The sequence below is a fragment of the Homarus americanus genome, unplaced genomic scaffold (assembly GCF_018991925.1).
Source record: "Homarus americanus isolate GMGI-L3 unplaced genomic scaffold, GMGI_Hamer_2.0 scaffold56009, whole genome shotgun sequence".
NCBI classification, from domain to species: Eukaryota; Metazoa; Arthropoda; class Malacostraca; order Decapoda; family Nephropidae; genus Homarus; species Homarus americanus.
The window spans coordinates 387,119-407,563 of record NW_024739542.1 but is presented as its reverse complement, the minus strand read 5'-3'; the positions used below and the strand labels follow the sequence as shown (position 1 = coordinate 407,563).

The following is a 20,445-nucleotide window of genomic DNA, read 5'->3' as shown; positions in this document are numbered from 1 at the left end:
ATGGAATGGGATACGGTTATAGCGCCAAAGTAAAGATATTTTATTATTGTTTAGAGTTTAGATTGATTGAGGTTGATAGAATCGCTGTGGAAAAGATTGGCTCCCTCTCAGGAATCGCTGGCCGTAAAAGACAAAAATATAATTATAACTCTATTTATTTTTACATCACCGCTAATACCTAAAGCACAGAAACTAAATGTATGAAGTGGAGTTGAAATATAATTTAATATGCTACGAAATCGGACTATTGTTTGAATTATTTTGTATTATTCGTCGCATACAAATATATATGTAGTGTTATAAACTAAACGATTCTGTAGATATATATATTTATAGTATTAAATTCTGTGCTATGCGATATTCTTCATATAAAAGTCATCATATATTTCCACCATTATGTGTGAGCGATGGCAGTCATCACCAGCCTACTAGAATATACCAATTATACCGACACGTATCAATAGCACAAACCTCACAGTCTTTGGTGAGCTTTTATAAAAATAATTGGTGTACATATAAACATACAAATACAAGTTAACTACCAAGAGGAGGTATCATGGATCCCAGATAAAAATACACGAATTACATTTATGTCTATATTGAACCAACAAAGCTAAGTTTTCAGACCAATTATGGTCTCAAATAATTCGATATATATTTTTTATCTTCTATAGTAATTTCATAACGAATAACAAACACAAACAGAGAACGATATAAGCAATGTTTCGATAATAAATTATCTGAATTCATAATTGAGTTAAATTGTCTATTTGCATAAAAAACTAATGCTACAGTACCTGGACACAAAATAACATGATCCCTCAGTCGCACTAGTGTTTGATGTGTGAGGCTAGTATACAAACACTACCAGGTGGAAGAACAATACCAGATGGCGAGTAAAAAAGAAATAGTTACCGTATACAAGAACTTAACAATATATCTTCAACAACTTCTTTTAATGCATTAATGTATAACAAGTATTAACATTTCCAATAATAACATCTACATAAAAAAAAGGCTCATTTCTATCACTACACACGCAATACAATGACCACTATACAAAAAAAAAAAGTACCGGGGAGAAATTTTAAGTCATTGACAGTCCCACATAAAACCATGTTGTCGCAAATTGGATACAACTCTTAAATCCTGCGTTTTATTTTCCGCCCTGAAATAATATGATAAATTAATCTTTAGTATCAAATAATTTTCTCTGTTTCATATTAAAAAAAAAATAATGCACCGTAAAAAAAAGTCTTGTTAACTCATATTATACTTTGTTCGGTTCTTCGTCTTACATGACAACATTACTTCTTACTTATAATTTGTTGAGTGAGACACCATAATGGCCACGGCTGCATAATGACAAGCCTCCTTTGCCAGTAATTTGATGAGAGACTATAAGCTCATTTTCTGGGTTATAATCATCAAACAAATTTGGTTCTTTCACACCAACAACACTGAAACACATTTCACCCCACTTGCTGTCCACTTACACAGTTTTGTAACATATCATATTTCCCGGTGAAAAATTCGACAACACTGATTTTGCTTCCAATATGACGTTCAGAATGATAGTTTAGGTAAAAGAGTATTAGCAAGTGGTAAAGGTCTATGGAACGAGAAACTAAATGGTATAAAGAAATAAAAAAATAACATTAAAATTTGCTAAAACCTTAAATATGGATGAGAAGTTACAAAATGATGAAGAAATTAATATTATAGAAACATGACACGATGAAAGACACTTAATATTTATCGATCATTGCCATCTTTATCTTACCTCAAGCATACTTTACCTCAGAACCACAAGTACAGATAATAATTTACCCAAAGCCTTTCGCCAGACGCTTCCAGGTATTTGCCAAACTTGCATTCGTCTCTGCCAAACTCTTCCTTAAAATGCATAAAATCTTTTACTGCACATACTGTATACGTTTACATTCGTTCTTTAGCATGTTTGGCAAAACATTCCTCTTGGTGGTGAAGGAAACACAGTTGGCTGTCTGTCCGTAATGTTGCATAAGTCTTCAGGAGTTGATAAAATTATTTCATGCTTCCACATCGTGTCAAGGCTTCTCGTCCTTCCAACTCATATAAAGCCGCTTATGCCATTATGCATCACACCATGATTATATGTCAGTAGTGCAGCTCATGCAGTGTCACCATGCAAAGCTAATTTTATTTATTTATTTTGAGTTAAGACTCATGGCAATTATTCTCTCAACTCCAGTCTGACGCTGAAAATATAATCCTGAAACTTGATGGCTAATTGATCGTATTCTAAACGTGAAATAATCTAAAAGAATGTTTAACATTGAAACATACAGTATACCAGGTGTTCAAGAACATTTGCCAAATTCAAATAATGAGGAATCCTTTTAGTTTCAGCAATTCAATATTTTGATGTAAATTTTACCAATAAAAAATATAATAATGAAATTTTTCCTCTCATTTATCTAGTTATATAACACGACAGTAAGAAAGAGTACCTCAGTCCCCCGTAGTATGGCAGACCCCTTAACTTCAAATGCGACAGTGATCTCTATGTTAATGAAGCTGTTACCATGGAACAGCATCATAAACACAACAACAACAGAATGGGGCAAACTAAGCTAAATCTGACGTGAACTTAAAGCCCCCTTCAGCCGACGTCTTGAAGTTAATGTCCATATTAATATTCATGTGGCAGTGGTTATTGTCTAGCAAAAGTATGTCAGTATCACACTTAAGTGGTATTCACAATTGATATCAATTAACTACCCATCATTTCTTGAAACTTGGGTGTGTGTTTACTTTGTTCTTCTCACATTCTAAAGAGATAACGAGGTGCTGTTATTAATCATATATTACCGAGGCTTTTTACCAAGAGGACACAAAGTCAATGTTCGAAGCTCTTAAATGACATTCCTTTGATGTGAGAGAAACAATCGTCTATTATTTGAGGCAGCTATTAATCCCCTTTTTTACCCTTTTGAGTAGATGTCTTTGTCAACTATGTATACACGATTTTTTCCCACTTACCGGAATATTCAATCTCAAATGTCATTAACAAGTCCAACTTTAGCGAATATATCTAGCGGAAAATCAACAGTTATTAAGGCTTTTTGATGTTACTTAAACGACACCCTCACCGGCAACATGCTCATGTGTCTCTCAAGACATACTGTGGAATAATGGTTTCTGGTTTCTTATGTCCAAACGTATATTGTTGGCTTCATAAGACGAACCCTTCACTTTGGGTCATTATGAACAATAATATCTTAAAAAATGTTTATCGTGTACACTACAGTATATCGACCTGTTGCCATTTCTAATATATTGATGACTTCAGAAAATAAAGGCGACATAACTTATTTTGTTATGTAATCATGTTTGCAATTTTTCTCATTACAGGATTTATTTTCAAGAGCAAACAATATTTTCAGTGTCATCGTTCACGTGATAAAAGTGAAAGTGTAGTATTTCAACGTCCTACTCATCAAAAGGTATAATTTGTCATTTCTTATTTATAGTTTTATATTAACGGGCAGGCGGTAACTGATCAAATTTTGGTTGCAACATTGATTGCTCTTGTTCCAACAAAGGCATCAATAAATCACGCCAAACGTCCAAGGTTGGTTACCAGATAAACAAGACGGCGTATGTGTTGTTAGTGTTAATGTGGCTGAAGCACTATCTCCCCGTGCTTATAGTCTGTTCACCAATACTTTGCAAATGAGATTTATTGATAACCTCACAGTTTCTAGCCGGAGTCTGTAAAATGCAAATACGACCACATAGTTGGTAAGGGGTATCCCCAGTGGAGGGTCTCGTTCCTTAAGAATAAGATGAAGAAGAAGGCTTTGTGTGAAATACAACAAAGCCAAGATTAGCTTTTGCTGTGGTGCCGTGGTAGCGCTCCGTGTTCCCTTGCAGAGGTCCCGGAGTATGAATTTATGTATGAATCAAACTTAAATAGTATTAAAACGAGGAAATCACTGGGAAATTAATAAACTCTATTGGAAAAAGTTACGAAAGAATAGTATTGACAAGCTCCTGACCCTCTTCCAGCTGACTTTGAAGAGGAGTGACAGCCAGCTGAACAATGGTATGTACTGTAGGTGGAACTGGAGGAGTTCAGGTTCACACACACACACACACACACGAGTCAACCACCCATATACTTAAACATGCACACACGTACACGCAAACACAAAGGCATATACACACGCACACACGAACTGGTTTCAATACTCACATCCCCCACCTCTTGCTGGCAGGTGTTAACACCAACACAAAGGAAGATTTTGTATAATAAATGAGTGACCTGCACGATACATTCCGATCAATGCTCTATGTGGTGACGGAAACGATAAGGTACTCGTATACCCTGAGGCAGAAGTCAAAGACAACTTTTTTTTTACAATTTACTTAAAAAAATGAGTTACCAAACAAATCGCTACCAATTTCGTTAAACCACACTTTATATACGAATAACATCCCCTACACGCGGGAATCATATATCAGTCAGGTCAGGGAAGAGAGGCACTAAAATGACTAGACATAATCTCGAAATGCGGAGAAAAACAACGGAAGAAATGTGAATGAAGTAGAGTACAAAGGATAAGAGTGACCAGAGGGAGGAAAGTGATAAAAATGATTAGATAGAATGAAAGGAAACGAAGGAAAGAGAAGGAAATAAAATAAAACAGGTGTAAATATAAGAACTAAATAGAAGGATTACTGAGAGAGAGAGAGAGAGAGAGAGAGGTGGAAAAAAGCTCGATGATAATGATAAAGATGAAGATGACGATAAAAATGAAGATGAAGATGATGATTGATGATGACAATGTTGATAATGATAATAATGATGATGTTGATGATGATGATGATGATGATGATGATGATGATGATGATGATGATGATGATGGGTTGTAAAGTACAGTAGGCAGCAGAAGGTAAGTGTCGCTGGTATCTATGAGAGCCTTCCCCCGGCCAAGTGAATGGTCCCCAACCCTAGTCCCTAATTATGGGCGTGGCTCTCTCTCTCTCTCTCTCTCTCTCTCTCTCTCTCTCTCTCTCTCTCTCTCTGCTATTTCATCGGTTTCTTCTCTTCCCTATTTTCCTCTCCTGGTCTTGTCATTCTCTTTTCTTCAGTCTTTTTGTTTCTCATCTCATTCTCTCTCTCTCTCTTTTTGCTCTCTGCTATTTCATCGTTTTTTTTTCTTTTCTCTATTTTCCCCTCCTTGTCTTTTCTTCCTATTTTCTTCTCTCTCTCTGTATCCCCAATTTCTTTTATACTATTTTCCTTTCCATTTTCTCTTTGTTTTTCTTTACGTCCTTTGTCATTCCTCCTTCCTATTTTTGTTTTCATTTTACTTCTCCATTTTCTCTTTTTTATCTTCTTCGTCTCTCTCTCTCTCTCTCTCTCTCTCAGACCATCCCACCTATATGTAAATACAGTAGAAAAGCCTGGCCAGGATTCCCTCTCAGTACATTACCACTACACGCACAATTTACCTTCATTTACCTTCGTGCTTGTTCCCTCAGGGGGCTGGGTGAGACTCTACCTTTTTTAGTCTTTTTTATTATTTATGTATGTCTTGATATTTTTTTCTTATATTTTAGTATTATTTTATCTTGATTTTTGGTGGTTGAATTTTTTACTTTACCATTTTTTTCAGTTTTTTTTCGTTTTTATTTTGTTTTTCCATATGTCTATTTTACTCTCTTTTACAGCTTTGAATTTGCTGTTCTTCTTTGTTTCAATTTTCTTAATTTTGTTCTTCAAATTTATCTATCATTTTCTTTAATTTCATTTCATTTCATTTCATTTATTCTGCTCATTTCTTTTCCCAGGAAATAAAAAGCATACTGTGGATATCTTCTTCTCTTTTGTTATCTTTTGTTATTTTTTTCTCCTTCGTTTTCGTCTTCGTTGTTCATTTCCTTCTTCCTCCTTTTCTCTATTTCTCCTTTCTTCCTCTTTCTTCCTTCTTGTTATTTCCCTCTTCTTATTATTTCTTATTATTTCTTTTTACTTCTTCTTCTTGGTTCTTCTACATTTTCTCCTTCCTCTAGTCTTCTCCCTCATATACGTCTTTATCTTTTTCCTCCTCTCCTCTCCTCTCCTCTCCTAATATATATCACAAAATTCTTGGAAATATTTTTAAATATAATGTTTACCCTCGAGTGATGAGTCAAACTCCTTCGTTACTCAAAATAGTTCACGGTGGAGAAGAAAAGAAATTAATGTGCTTCTTTCCCTAAGTCCACTGTACTTTGCCTTTGGGGATTGAATGACTCCATAAGTGATCGGAATGAATTTGTTTTACCCTGATAGAGATTACTTGTTCTTCAGTTTATAAACGAAGACTTTTTCTTTTATAATTCAAGAAATTGGTCTTCGGAGATTGGATTGATTTTTTTCCCCTGGAGATAGAGATGATTTTACTATGGCAATGGAGATAACATTTGGGATATGGAGATAATGTTCTTTGAAGAGGGAGATGAATTTGTCTGATTAATAAGACCACTTTCTTTAATATTATGATGCCTTCTTTATAATTAAGAGGGGGTGAGGATCTTGCTAGGGAGTTGTGTTCTTTTGTTACACCGAGATAGAACACAGCCTCATAATTACTCAGCCGTGTCTCGCTCTCAGAGGCTGTGAGTGAAGGTGCAAAAAACCAGCGTTGAAGGATGTAATAACTCGGTGGAATATGAGAGAGTGTTTGGGTTATTAATACAAAATGGGAAACTGCAGTACACTCAAAATACATATTTCCTTTTTAACTGAAGTTTAAGTTCTTGTAAAACTGCTAATGTAGAGGGAAATATATTACCTCTAGTTAAGCTCTCCTGTAATGTTAAAACATTTGTCATTTTATTTATATTTGAAGACTGACAAACCTTTACCATAGACAGAACAAGGAAGAGGACCACACACCCTCACCCTCGTTGAGCTAACTCCTTTTCCTTTTCAGAGGATCAAGGATATTATTCAGGCTCTTGTGCTTATAGTGTAACAAACTGGTCACGTGCAGGCGACACAATAGGTACCAGGTCCTAGCGTGAGCCAAGCTGTGTAAGGTAAGCGCACACCAGCGAGGAAGTTGAGACACGGCGTCACGTGAGGAGTTGGGTCATGCGAGGTTAACATAGAACTGCGGCGATGTTAACACTTTTGGGTAATGCAGTTGGACAATTTATATGACGATAAAAGCAGTGTGAAGATTTAGCCGACGCCGTCAGCAAGGCAGTGCTGATGAGTCACCTCTACTACTTGACTCCTTCATTCATCTCAAAGCAATGAGCTGCCTCCCAGCTGATTATTTGATAAAGTTTTCACTGAACTTCGTAAACGAGATTCGGTTTTCTAACTTCCCGGTCCCTTTAGAGGAGCGTCCACATGAACGTGTCCCAACAACTGGGTGGGTAAAACTTAATTATTGCTGTGCTTTACTCCACTCTAATCTTAACGTCACTTTTCTCGAGTATAAGGCGACCTTCCCTCTGTCCACAACTGTTCCCAGAGGCGATGTATTGTGACATGAAATTGCGTCTTGCCACTGTTGGTATATCATTGTATTAAAATGTTTTCTGTAGTGAATCAAGTTTATTTTTTATGACAGTATTAAAAACGCCGACTTTAAACGCTTTTGTATTAAAATATAACTCATTCTTTAATTTCACCTTTCTTGAATAACGCGCTGCCTTAAAACATTGTTCATGGGAAAAACAAAACAAAACAGCATCAAGCAGGAGTAAAGAGTGTTGGCTTTGGCTCATCTCCTCTGCCACAAACATGTGTAGGAGTTAACATATAAAACATATTCCAATCTCTTATATCTCCTCCCTTGGCTGAAACTATATCCACTCCTGCATTCATCACCATACTGAGTGAATGTTTTGACTATCAGGGCCTTCTATCAGTTAATATGGCGATGCTATACTACCAGGTTAATGAGCTCTCGGCTGATCATCAACATTGTTTGTGTGTGTGCGTGTGTGTTCACTGACTTTTGTTAATCTACAAGTCATGTTACTCACTTTACTCTAAGAATAACTCAATGCGTCCTGCCATTAATCTTCCCCCACCTTTCTGTATCGAATCAGTCAAAAGGTGAAAGTTAAATCGGAGGAGAGGCTCTAAAATTCACAAGTTTCTGAGTATTCAGGTTAGTCGGTGGCAAAGTTTTCTTAATGAATTATAAACTTGATGTGTACAAGAGGAGGTGACAGCTTGTTCCTAATAACCTTAGGAGTTTCATCGATTTTGAGTATTAAATTCTTATCTAGTTGGAATTAAGAAAGGAAAACTACAGCAAAACAAAATAACATCTACAACATTCAGGGCTGTATTATTTCTATTCGGTTCTAATGATTATTTCAAGTACTTGTTGGTGTCTCTCATGCTCGGTGCGAGAGGATAGTAAGTCTCTTTTCCACACCTGAACCCTTCCAGACATTAAATTTACTTCTCCGCCACATCGCCACCCGTTCCACACCTGCTCCCCCTAAACACTACACCTGCTTCTCTTCCTTACCTGTTCTTCCTCCTTGCCTAAACCTATTCCACACCTGCACCTTTATATACCTGCTTCCCTGCCACTCCTGCTCTCCCACCCATACCTGCTTTTCTTTGTACACGTGCAAATTAGATGTGTCTCAGTTTCCCTTAGTATAAACTCCTTTACGTACACTAATTTGACACTCATCAGTCATGGCTATTCCCTAGTTCTTTTACTTCTTTGTTTCAGTAAGAATTCCACGTCTCTCTCTCTCTCTCTCTCTCTCTCTCTCTCTCTCTCTCTCTCTCTCTCAGACGGACTTGCCAGGACTCTTTCACACCCCGTCTCCTCCTCCCTCTCATCCTCCGACTCTTTTCTTCCTCCTCCCCTTCCTCCTCCGTCCTGATAAGCTAATGAGATTAACTTTTGGCTCTGATCCCTGAGGTCAACACATAAATCATGTACCCTCAGCGGAACGACCAGTACTTGATCCCTTTCCCCAGGCCTGAACCCTTCCTCACCATCAGTCTTATCTTGACATCCAGCCTTGTCCTGACCTCTCTCCCTCTCTGCCCCAGTCTATGACTCAGACCCTATACTGACCCACAAGGCATGCCCCCCCCCCCACCAAAAGCTTTCATCTGACCTGCATAGCCCTGTACACTTTAACACACATCTGACCTCTAACACAGCGCAGACCACTTTAACACAGCCTTGATATTTAACACAGCCCAGACAAATTTAACACAGCATTGACCTCTAACACAGCCCTGACCAATATAACACAGCCTTGACCTCTAACACGCACGGATGACCTACGGCGCAGCCATGACCTCTTTGCATAACTCACTGACTGATTCATTGACTGACAGACTCCCTCACACAGGGAACGTTGTACCTGCACTTGGTTCTTGTTGCTCTCCCTCCGTCATCCAACTCTCTCTGACACAATTCTTGGCTAATCTTGTTTCAATTATACCCTATATACATTTTTCTAACTAATGCCAAGGTATTCGTTAAAGGTTGTTAGATCTTCACACCAATTATGATTAACTCTGCATTTATCTCTCAACTCTGAATGATTGTACCAGAGGAAAAATAAAAATAAATGTATTAACAATAATAAATTAAGAATGGTGGCAGCATATTAAGGAGACCTTACAAAATATGAATCATGGCTGGTAGAGTTGGGGCCTGGTGTCACTTGGCGACTCGGGCCAACTGGACTTCATGTACACAGGGTTACACTGGAGGCCGCATCCATCAACGAGGGTGTGAGCACTATGTTGAAAAGGTTCTGTAGTGGGCTAGTGGCACACACAAATCCTAGCGAGGTAACACACTATACCTAGCGGCAGGCCACACAGGTCATTCACACCTAATAAAACCTTTCCTCTCTTTCATTCTTCACAATCATCGTCATTCCACCTTCTAAGTGTATATTCTTTCTATTATTTAATGCTATATAGGCCTACTCCATCGATAAAGTAAAATAAAAATATTCCTTAAAGTTAAACGTCAATGTTACTCTTAAATAATCAACAATAATGCCCTAATACACTTTATATATAATTTTCCTCTGGCACAAATTATCAATATTCCTCTTAATTTTACCCAAACATCAGTATTTCCCTTTTTCCTTTCTACAATTATCAATATTTATCTTTCAAAGTTTTATATTTTCCTCTTACACAAGCACCTATACTTCTCCTCCTCCCCGCCTCCTCCCTCTTTCTATAAGCACTTACACTCTCTTCTCTACCCGTTTATAAAGTACAATATACGGCTCCTCTTTCACGCACTATATCCCTTACTTCAAAGACTACCTATCTTCACATCCTGGTAATCTTCTCCCCACCACCTCCGTCTCCCCACTCCCCCCTCCTCCCCACCTCTTCCTTCTTCCCTACCTCCTCCTCCTTCTCCCCCTTAACGTCGGGACATATCTTAATATAAAGTTTTAAGTAAAGTTACATTCAACCAAACTCAGTGCAAAGGAAAAAAAATGTTATTTCAAGAAAGATGTGTGTGTGTGTGTGTGTGTGTGTGTGTGTGTGTGTGTGTGTGTGTGTTAAAGTTCGTTCTTTAGTTGGAGGAAGGTTGTGTACCGATATTCTCAAAGTTTAGTCATATATGTAGCTTATGTACTAAAGCAACGTGTATTATAAGAGTGTAAAGGGGAAAAATGCCTGTGTGAGGAATGAAGAGGAGGAAGATGAGGAGGAACCAGAGGAGGAGGAACAAGAGGAGGTGGAGAAGAAAAAAGAAGTGAGAACGTAAGAGAAGGAAAGAGGGAAAGAGGAAGAGGAGAACGTAGATGAAGAAGAAGAAGAAGAGAAGGAGGAGAAGGAATACGAGGAGACGGAGGAGAAGGAAAAAGAGGAGGAGGAGGGAGAGAAAGAAGAAGGGGAGAAGGAGGCGAAGGAGAAGAAAAGGAGAAGGAGGAAATGGAAGAAGAACAAGAAGAAGAGGAGGCACAAGAGATGATACAATCGAATAAAAATTAAGAGAGAGAGAGAGAGTTAACAGAAGAGCGAAGAGTGCTGAAGATTTGAGAGAGTGGTTAAACGTTGAGAGATAAAGATGAGGGCATGGCGAGGGAGAAGAGGAAGGAGAAGAAGAAGAGATGGAATAGTGAATAAAGGGGCGAGTGATGAGATGAGAAGGAAAATCAATGAGTAAACTTTCTTTTTGGGGGTGGGATGGGATATAAGAGAGTTTGCCGAAGGATTGAAGAAGAATGAAGGAGATTAAAATGATTAAGGTGAAGACGAGGAGAGGAACGGTAGGAAAGAGCCACACACACACACACACACACACACACACACACACACACACACACACACACACACACACACACACACACACACACACACACACACACACACACACACATATCTTTGATGGATATACAGTATATAACAATAATCAACCAACTATTTCAAATATTTAATCTACTATGAAACATCAACAATTAATGTCAAGCTACAGTCTAGTATGATGCTGCTGAAATATTATGATTCTGTATTAATATTCTGTATCTATTAATATACACATTCTATAAATTTTTCCATTATATTATAAAAAATGTTTGTCTAATATGATATTTGATTCATGTGTGTTTTCCATTTACGCGAAACACAGTCATGGTAGACGGTCACCACTTTATTGACATATTGGTATTTTGTTGAGCCCCAAGATGTAAATGAACTAGGTAATATTTGTGGTAAAATGTCAATGATATGCCATAGTGGTTGTTTAAAAATTTGTAAAATATTAAATGATGTACGACGAAATATAATAATAATAATAATAATAATAATAATAATAATAATACGACTACAATTACTTATAGCAGTAATGAGAAAAATAACAATAACAATAATAATAATAGTAAACAATACTTCTTTTAATTAAAACATAATTATATACAAGTAACAATGCTGTGACCTTTTCACGCTCAGGTTTATTATAGGTTATGTAATCTGCTAATATGTTTTGGGGGTCGCAAGAAAAAAGTAAACAAAAAGAAGAACAAGAAAAAGAACATCAACAAAAAACGATGATAAAGACAAAGATGTTCAGTGGAATGAAGAAAGTAACGATAATGACAAAGAAATACATAATTTGAACAATAAATAATAACGATAAAGAGAGACGATAATAATGTTATAAAACGTATATGAAAGATGAAAATGGCTGAAGAGTTGTGGTTCAGGCGAGGTGCGGTAAGGTCAAAGACGGCTTTCAATGGCAACACCAAAAATTGGAGTCTCTCTCTCTCTCTCTCTCTCTCTCTCTCTCGCTCTCTCTCTCTCTCTCTCTCTCTCTCCTTTTCTTAGTCCTCTGGCCACCTGCTGCGACCCTGATTCCAGCTCTTGGCTTTTCATTCCAGATTTCTCGTTCTCGGCCACTGATTCCTGCTTTCACTTCCAATGCTACTGTTCCCTGATTCCAGTAAATGGACTACCGATTCCAGATTCTTGCTCTAATATTTTATTTTTACTGACTCTAGTATATGTGTTACTGATTCTTGATTCTAGTTAAAATACTTCTGTAAACATAGGTGTGATTCCTGATTCTAATAAATAGGTTAATGGTTTCTTATTTCAGTAAGGTGTGTATTTTTTTACTGATTCCAATTCCAAAATTACTGACTTCTGATTCCTGAATTTAATTAACTAACAATTATTGGAATTATAAATAAAATCGATTGTTCACATATATTAACTCTACAAATTATTAAATTCCAAATGACAATGTTCTCTGATTCCAGTTTAACGTGTCCTTCATTCCTGATTCTGGTTACCTGTTTCTAATTCCTGTTTTCATGGGTCTTAGGAATCCTCATTCTATTTGCCGAGGGTTTTAATTCCTTATTCAGTTTCCAGGTACTTTACTTTGATTTCAATTCAAGAGGATTTTGATTCCAATTCCCATTCCCGAAGCTCGTTCCCGAATTCCAATTTCCCGGTCTCTTGATTAATGAGTCCTGGAAATTTTCCCACTTACAATTATTTCTGTTCTAATTTGTACAATACAATTATTTTCATCATATTTTGTTCTGGTGTAATTATTTTCGCATTCCTTCACCCACGCGTAATTATTGTGGTCCTGTTTTGACTTAGTAAAATTACACTCATCCCGTTATACTTTGCTTAATTACACTCGTCATGATTTACCTTGTGTTATCATTTTCATTCTAATTTGGACTTATTTTCTCGGGCCTTATTATTTCCTCTTTCAGTATAGCGCAATGAGAGAGAGAATAAAGGGAATAGAAAAAGCAAAAACAGAGACGAATAGGGTGAGGGGTAAATAGCTATTAACAATAAGAAAGGAAATCCATACGAGGTAAAGAAACGAACACACACACACACACACACACACACACACACACACACACACACACACATTTATATTTACATACATACACATGCAGACACACACACACTTATATTTACATACATACACATGCACACACACACACACACACACACACACACACACACACACACACACACACACACACACACACACACACACACACACACACACACACACAACGCAGCACAATAACAAATAAAAACACACGTCCATAGGTACATACAGAAGACGCCCTGGCTATATCAACCCTTCCCCATTGTTTGGGTTGAGAGGGAAGGCAGCAGTAGGGAAGGTTGGCAGAATAAAAGACAAAATCCCTCTCTGAAAACCTGAGAGTTGGAATTATCTATAATCCTTTACGTGTGCCAACCTCGCATCCCCAAGCTAAGCACACGCCGCCTCAAGTCACCCCGGCACGGAGATCTAACTATGTGTGTGGAATGCAAGGGAGCTATCGACCTTAGTTACCGGGTGGTTTAGCCTCCTCTTCCTCTGCTAGGGTAGATACAGATACTAATAAACGCCACGTTTTAAAAACAGTGGACCCACTTTGGTTGTCATTGTTTTGTGGTGAATGTTGTTGTCGTTGCGGGCCTCTGGGGATTTTAATTTCAGTAGTTTTGCAGTTTTTTATTACTTGAAGGCGAGGTTATGTGAGACTTAGGCGTAGTTGGGAGTACTAAAGAACAAACGGAAATCGACTTCGAACTCAGTCGTGTGTTACTCATCTCCCAAAACTTCCCTCCCACCTTCCTCCCCTCACCTCCCTCCCCTTCTTCCCCTCACCTCCCTCCCCTTCTTCCCCTCACCTTCCTCCCCTACTCCCCCTCCTCCTCACTTCCCTCCCCCTCTCACCTCCCCTCTCTCACCCCCATACACAGGATAATCTGCACCTCGGAGGCTACGACGATTAAAACTTTTTCACTAAAACTATTCAACCTTGTATATACAAAGGTGAACTTAAACTCGGGGCTTTAGAATATAGCCTGGAGTTGAGTTAGTTTGCATTAAATTAGATTATTTCGGCAACGCTTTTCTTGTCCAACCATCAAATTTCCCGACAAAAAAAAAAAAAAGAGGAAAATATTCAACATCGTCTACCAGGTCTGGCGTCGTGAAAAAAGTTATAGCGGTCGTATTCTAGCATGTCGGCTCCTCCCTGGTGGTGGTGGTGGAAAAAAAAAACCAGAAAAAAAAACCGAGAGTTCAAGTTCACTTTTCATCCACACCAATTTTGAGCTGAGTCTACCTCTTACGTGTGCAAGTTATTGGTCTACTACTTTCAAGAGAAGAGCGGAGAGAGTCACAATAAACGAAACTTTAATATCATGTATTTGGTATGTGTGTGTATGTAACGAGTGTCTGGGGCTGTTACAACGTGTGTGTGTGTGTGAATATTCTATGTGACTATATGTATTCCTGCCCGGGTCTTGTTATGTGCTTGCTAGGTCCTGTAGCCACACATTAGCTCCCACAAAATACATTCACCGTAAAAACAAAAAAACAAATTACCTACACCAGCCACTACGTCTTGTCCTAATAACCATAATATCATCTTGTGGTTGTTGTTGTTTCCTTCTTCATCATCCTTCCAATTTTCTCTTATTTACATTATCGTATGAGTTTGTTGTTATATATCACATTATTACTCCGAGTGTTGCATGGTAAATTGTATATGATATCACCTACTTAATCTTATTCACGTACAATCACTGAAAAAAACTATCAATACAAAATTGTGTTGAAAAAATATGACACAACGAACTAAGGATTTTGACAACCCTACAAAGACAACGGGAGTCACAGTGTTCATTCTGAAATTCATCGATCACCTCAAGTAGAGATAGTTTTTTGAGTACACGGTATACTGCATGAGAGCAGAAAGTGTTTATATACCATTATTTATATAGAAAAATTAGTCCAATAATATATTAATTAAGATATACACATGATAGGTATTATCTACATGATTAGTTTAGTCTTGTTTAATCTATATACGTATTAACACCTCCTGGTGATCAAGTGATATTGTGACGAGTCTAAGAACCTATCAGTCCAGTACATCAGGTAATGAGTGACAGCATATTTTACCGCATTTGTCTTAATTTCTATCGAGTTATAGGAATAAACCAAAAGAATATATATCAAAACTTAATTAAATATGTGTTCACAGAGTCTACTCAAGCTGATAAGAAAATTCATAAAATATATTCCCGGTGAAATATCTCCCGCAGAGTCAAGGAGGAAGATGTATGTGGTGGGGATGTGGGAACACGGTGGACGAGGGCGATAGAGAGGAAGAAGAACGTCGCTGAATGAAAACAGGAACACTGGTGCTTTTTCATTAGATTTAGCAACTGGCGGGCTGATGAAACCTACCACGAGAGGGACGTAGTTAGTGTAAAAAGAAACAATTGTTATTATTTTTTTGAAGGCTCTCACTCTTTCCTTATCATATATCCTAACTCAAGATATGTGTTACTTTTGCACGCTACGAACGTATTTGATAGTATTAGGCACAAGAACAATAATCATATTAAGAGTTACTCGCTACACACTGTTTTATTTCCATATGTATGTCAGTAATGTTATCTATATACTAGAAGGTATGTGTTGTAGACGAGTATGCGGCATATGTTCCAGAACACATTTTAATTTAATTTCGTAAACGATGAATTCTCTTCCAGTTGATGTGATAATGAGAGAATCCCCACATTTTTACTTAATAGTTTCAATCAGTCGGGTTTTAAAATCTATTTTTTTTTAATTCATTGATGTCCTGTCCATCTCATTCATTAAACTTTTTGACACAAATTGTATTATATATTTTTTTCTTCAAATCCACTGATATTCAATTTATCTCATCCAGCACTTTTTTAACATAAATTTAAACAGACTTTGTATGAATTATTAATAAGTTTTCTCTCTGATGATGTATTATATGTTTGAGGTACTGTACATAATCTGCTAAAGACCTCTAGTACCCATTAACTCAAGGGTAATTATCAGGTCTTATAAAAAATCCAACTGTCATAGACCAGGTCCTTGGTAAGGCTATTAAATAATACGAATAAATATGAAGAGATTCCAAAAGAAAAAATATCGATTTCATTAAACAAAAATAACCTATTTATTTGCGTGAAGAATTTATTTATTTCAGAATGTCAATACAGGCAATGTTCAATATGCTGATTAAAGACCCGACCACAGAAATATGCATTTGCGTAATTAGACTTGATAATGAAGCTTTAATTAATTCACACTAATTGAAGGGTCATTAGCAGGTGGTGTTTTCCGATATTTAACCTTTTGAGTCCAGGTCCTTCATTAATATACTAAAAAGAACACGTGTTGTTGCTTTATGGGGGTGAAAAAACGAGCCTCTCTACATTATCAAGTGTCTGGACCTTAAAAATGAATCAAATTCTTAGGTCAAATGTCAGTTCTGGTCCTTGTCAACAACATAACATCTACAAACTATTGTCATTTACGGTCCTGGACACACACACACACACACACACACACACACACACACACACTCAGCACACACACACAGGCGGTTGATGTGGTGAAGTAAATTGGATATATGCGAAAACATATTTGAAAAAGGAAAGAACCAAAGTGCAGAAAAACAGAAAAGAGGCAAATTCCAGTAAACTGTTGAGAGAGAGAGAGAGAGAGAGAGAGAGAGAGAGAGAGAGAGAGAGAGAGAGAGAGAGAGAGAGAGAGAGAGAGAGAGAGAGAGAGAGAGAGAGAGAGAGAGAGAGAGCGAGAGCTGAGAGAGAGAGAGAGAGAGAGAGAGAGAGAGAGAGAGAGAGAGAGAGAGAGAGAGAGAGAGAGAGATGAAATAAAAAAAAACCGAGATGTCAGTAATACCAAAACTTAAAAAAAAAGAAAACATAAGAGAAAATATTGCACTAAAACGAGGAGAAAGAAAGTTAAAATAAGAATAAAATATACAATAATTCTGAACAATAGACACACCAGCACTCACTATCATGTTTCCTCCACAAAAAATAACATATTTTCTTTCTGTTACTCCAAGATCACTCAGTTTTAATGGCTGTGTGCTCTGTTTGCACCTTGTCTAGAGGGAGAGGGAGGGGGGGAAGGGAAGGGGGATGAGGAAGGAGGGAGGACGAAGGGGAAAGGAGGAAGGGGAGGGGGGTGAGAAAGGGAGGGAGGATGAAGGGGAAAGAGGAAGGAGGAGGGAGGAAGGAGAGAGGAGGAGGAGGAGGGGGGGTGAGTGGGTGGGTAAGAGGAAGGAGGAGCAGGTGAATGGCCCGACACACCATTTCGCAGAGATGATCGGTCGCGGTTGCCAGGATAATGTCCCCCTGTACTAGTGATGGTGCTCGGGTCTGGCCAATTCTTAGTTTCCCCTTCAGTAGTGCAGACAACAGTATAATCTAAAAACCTTCCCTCTCTCTTCCCTACTTACCTCTCTCTACCTTCCCTACTTACCTACCTACCTCCCTCCCTCTTCTCTACTTACCTACGTCCCCATAACTCCTTTGCTACAACTTGTTCTGAATAAAAAAAAAAATCTTGTTTCCTTGCACTTATTCACATCTTGATCCTCCACAATGAATTCTGATCCAAAGATACACAGCAATGTTCTCTCTCGTGCATAAGACACACTAACACACTGACACTACACCATGAACATACTCTCGGTAGACACACAGTTAGCATCTCTTATTACCTTGGGATTTTTTTTTCTGGTACATTTAAACGTGCAAACACCCAGACTACATACAATATTCCTCCCAGCATTAGCATAACCGTTGGTAAAAGTATATGTAACAAACACTACCACACCGAATACACACATATTTTATACATACACAGACTTGCATACATATAGATATACACACAAATACATACTCAGAAGAAAAAATCACACACACACACACACACACACACACACGCCTGTATATCGTTATACAGGCGTGGCCTCCCACAACCAAACATAGTCAAGCCCTTGTCTCCTCACCTCACCTCACCCTCTCCCTCCTCCCCCTCCTTACCTCCACATCGTCTACCTTCGTGACCCCTAAATAAACTCGCGTCCCATTTACTTAAGCGTCTTCAAGAAAAATTACTTTTCGCTGGACGATAAAAACTTTTAAGAGCGTAAACGATGGGGAAGTTCCTCAAGACTTAAAGTTCGGTAACTCTTACTTGACGTTGGGTTCTCTTTGGGGGTGTGTGAGGGCTTCCTCGGGACTCACTGCATTAATGTTTGAGTGTTGCTCACCCCTTTTAGCGGAACAGCGCGGCCTCTGGCTGATTATGGCTTCACTCAGCATGTAAGAGTGCGCTCTGAAAAGTTGAGCTCCTCGAATGGAATAGAAATGCCCGTATTAACATCAAGTTGATTTAGGACTTAAAAATTTGCTCTCTCTCGAATGCTGGGTTGTTCATATGGCTGCCACCGTGTGGACAACAACCTTACATGAGCGTAAATCCCACAGGGAGATGTTGAGGTGCTCTTGAGGATGATGGAGTATCAATGAAGAGGTCATGGTACTCTTATGGTACTGCTGAAGAGGCGGGACTGCAATTTGAAGATGAAGGAACTGCCATTTTGGACCGACGGGGCTACCACTAGATAAGCTATGATGGTGGCTAATTACCACGTGATGCACCATGGTGTCATCTAGGAGATTGAGGTACAGTCTCACCCAAAAGATCGTTAACTCTCCCAGCAAACTATTGTTGCATTGCCTGCTTCAGATGTTTGAAACGGTCTCAGGACCAACCAGAACATGAAACCGATAAGAATGAATTTAAAGGTTCGAAGTAACAGACTCAAGTTCATACATCTGAAGCAGGCAGTGCACCAATAGCTGGCCGGGAGAGTTCACGAAATTTTGGGTGAGACTGGACCATCGTCAACGTCTTGGTCTTTTCAGATTCATGAAGTACCATTATGGGTATCAATTAACGTTATCATATAGATTTATATTTTGTTTACCCTTTAAAGCCAAAAGTCTGTTGACACCGTGGAGAAGGTTACGCCTCATAGTAAATACTTTAATAAATTATTTTAAATGTCACTGAAACCTTTTAAATGGAGAGCCACAGGTTCTCCGCTCGACGCCGTTCCGCTGAGCTTCAAAGACACACTCACTTTCCCAAGAGTTTTTCATAAGGTAATAAGTTTGTTGATACTTACCCTCAGGGACGGTGAGGCTGACATTATCTGGTGGTCACTGAATAACTGTGTTGCTGTTTCAATCATCTTGAAAATTTTATTATTGTAATTTTAGAAACACACACACACACACACACACACACCTACCTCTGCCTCGATAACTTCTACAATATCTTCCCTTTATATACAGTACGTGTGCCACGATGAAGAATAAATATATCTCTTCTTCCTTCCTTCTAACTCTCTCTTACCCTTAATTCACCCTTGTTCCTGGTGAGCAAATTCCTAAAAGGTGAGAAAAGAAACAGACAATTAACTGCTCCGTGCTTCCCCGCCTAATGATGCTCTTGAATTTGTTGAAAGTGAAATTCTTGTGACTTTATATTTTGCAATACTTTCAACCATTATGAACTTCTCAAAAATAATAAAATGATGTGCATTATTCACAGGTATAAACCATTGGTGCAAAAGGCCAAAGCAGTCTATTGAGTAATTTTTAATATATACTTCTTAACTGATATAGATTTTAATGGTAGGAGTCACACACGGACAACTCCTTGTACTTCCGTTCTGATCAAATAGATGTTTATAATGGAAGTTTGGAATGTAGTGACTAGATGCAGCCAATTTACTACTCTCTCGAGGTGACGATTTATATTTATAGTTCAGGAGGTTAGTGAGTTTGTCTGCTTTAGTGACCTTCATATTTACACCATTACAGCACTACAGCAAGACTGCAGCTGTGAGAAAGTATATGGGTGGGCTAACACTGGAAGCTGTCTTGTCGCGTATCAGTTAAGACCATTCCCATGTCGCCTGTTAAAACCTAACCAGTGAACTTCAACGAGTGAATATCTCATTGACTTCTCAGTATTTTATGAACAATTATATGTCATTAGGATA

At 38.1% G+C, this 20,445-nt stretch overlaps 1 protein-coding gene across 1 annotated transcript in view; it reads right to left on the bottom strand.

The window, feature by feature from the left end:
* The window catches only part of LOC121874803 (nephrin-like), a 97,749-nt gene extending 78,433 nt beyond the window's left edge, over window positions 1–19,316 (bottom strand). Inside the window, exon 1 of the mRNA XM_042379090.1 lies at window positions 19,229–19,316. Coding sequence (XP_042235024.1) covers window positions 19,229–19,316 — 88 coding nt within the window. The remainder of the gene's footprint in view (window positions 1–19,228) is intronic.
* Between the last annotated feature and the right edge of the window lie 1,129 nt (window positions 19,317–20,445).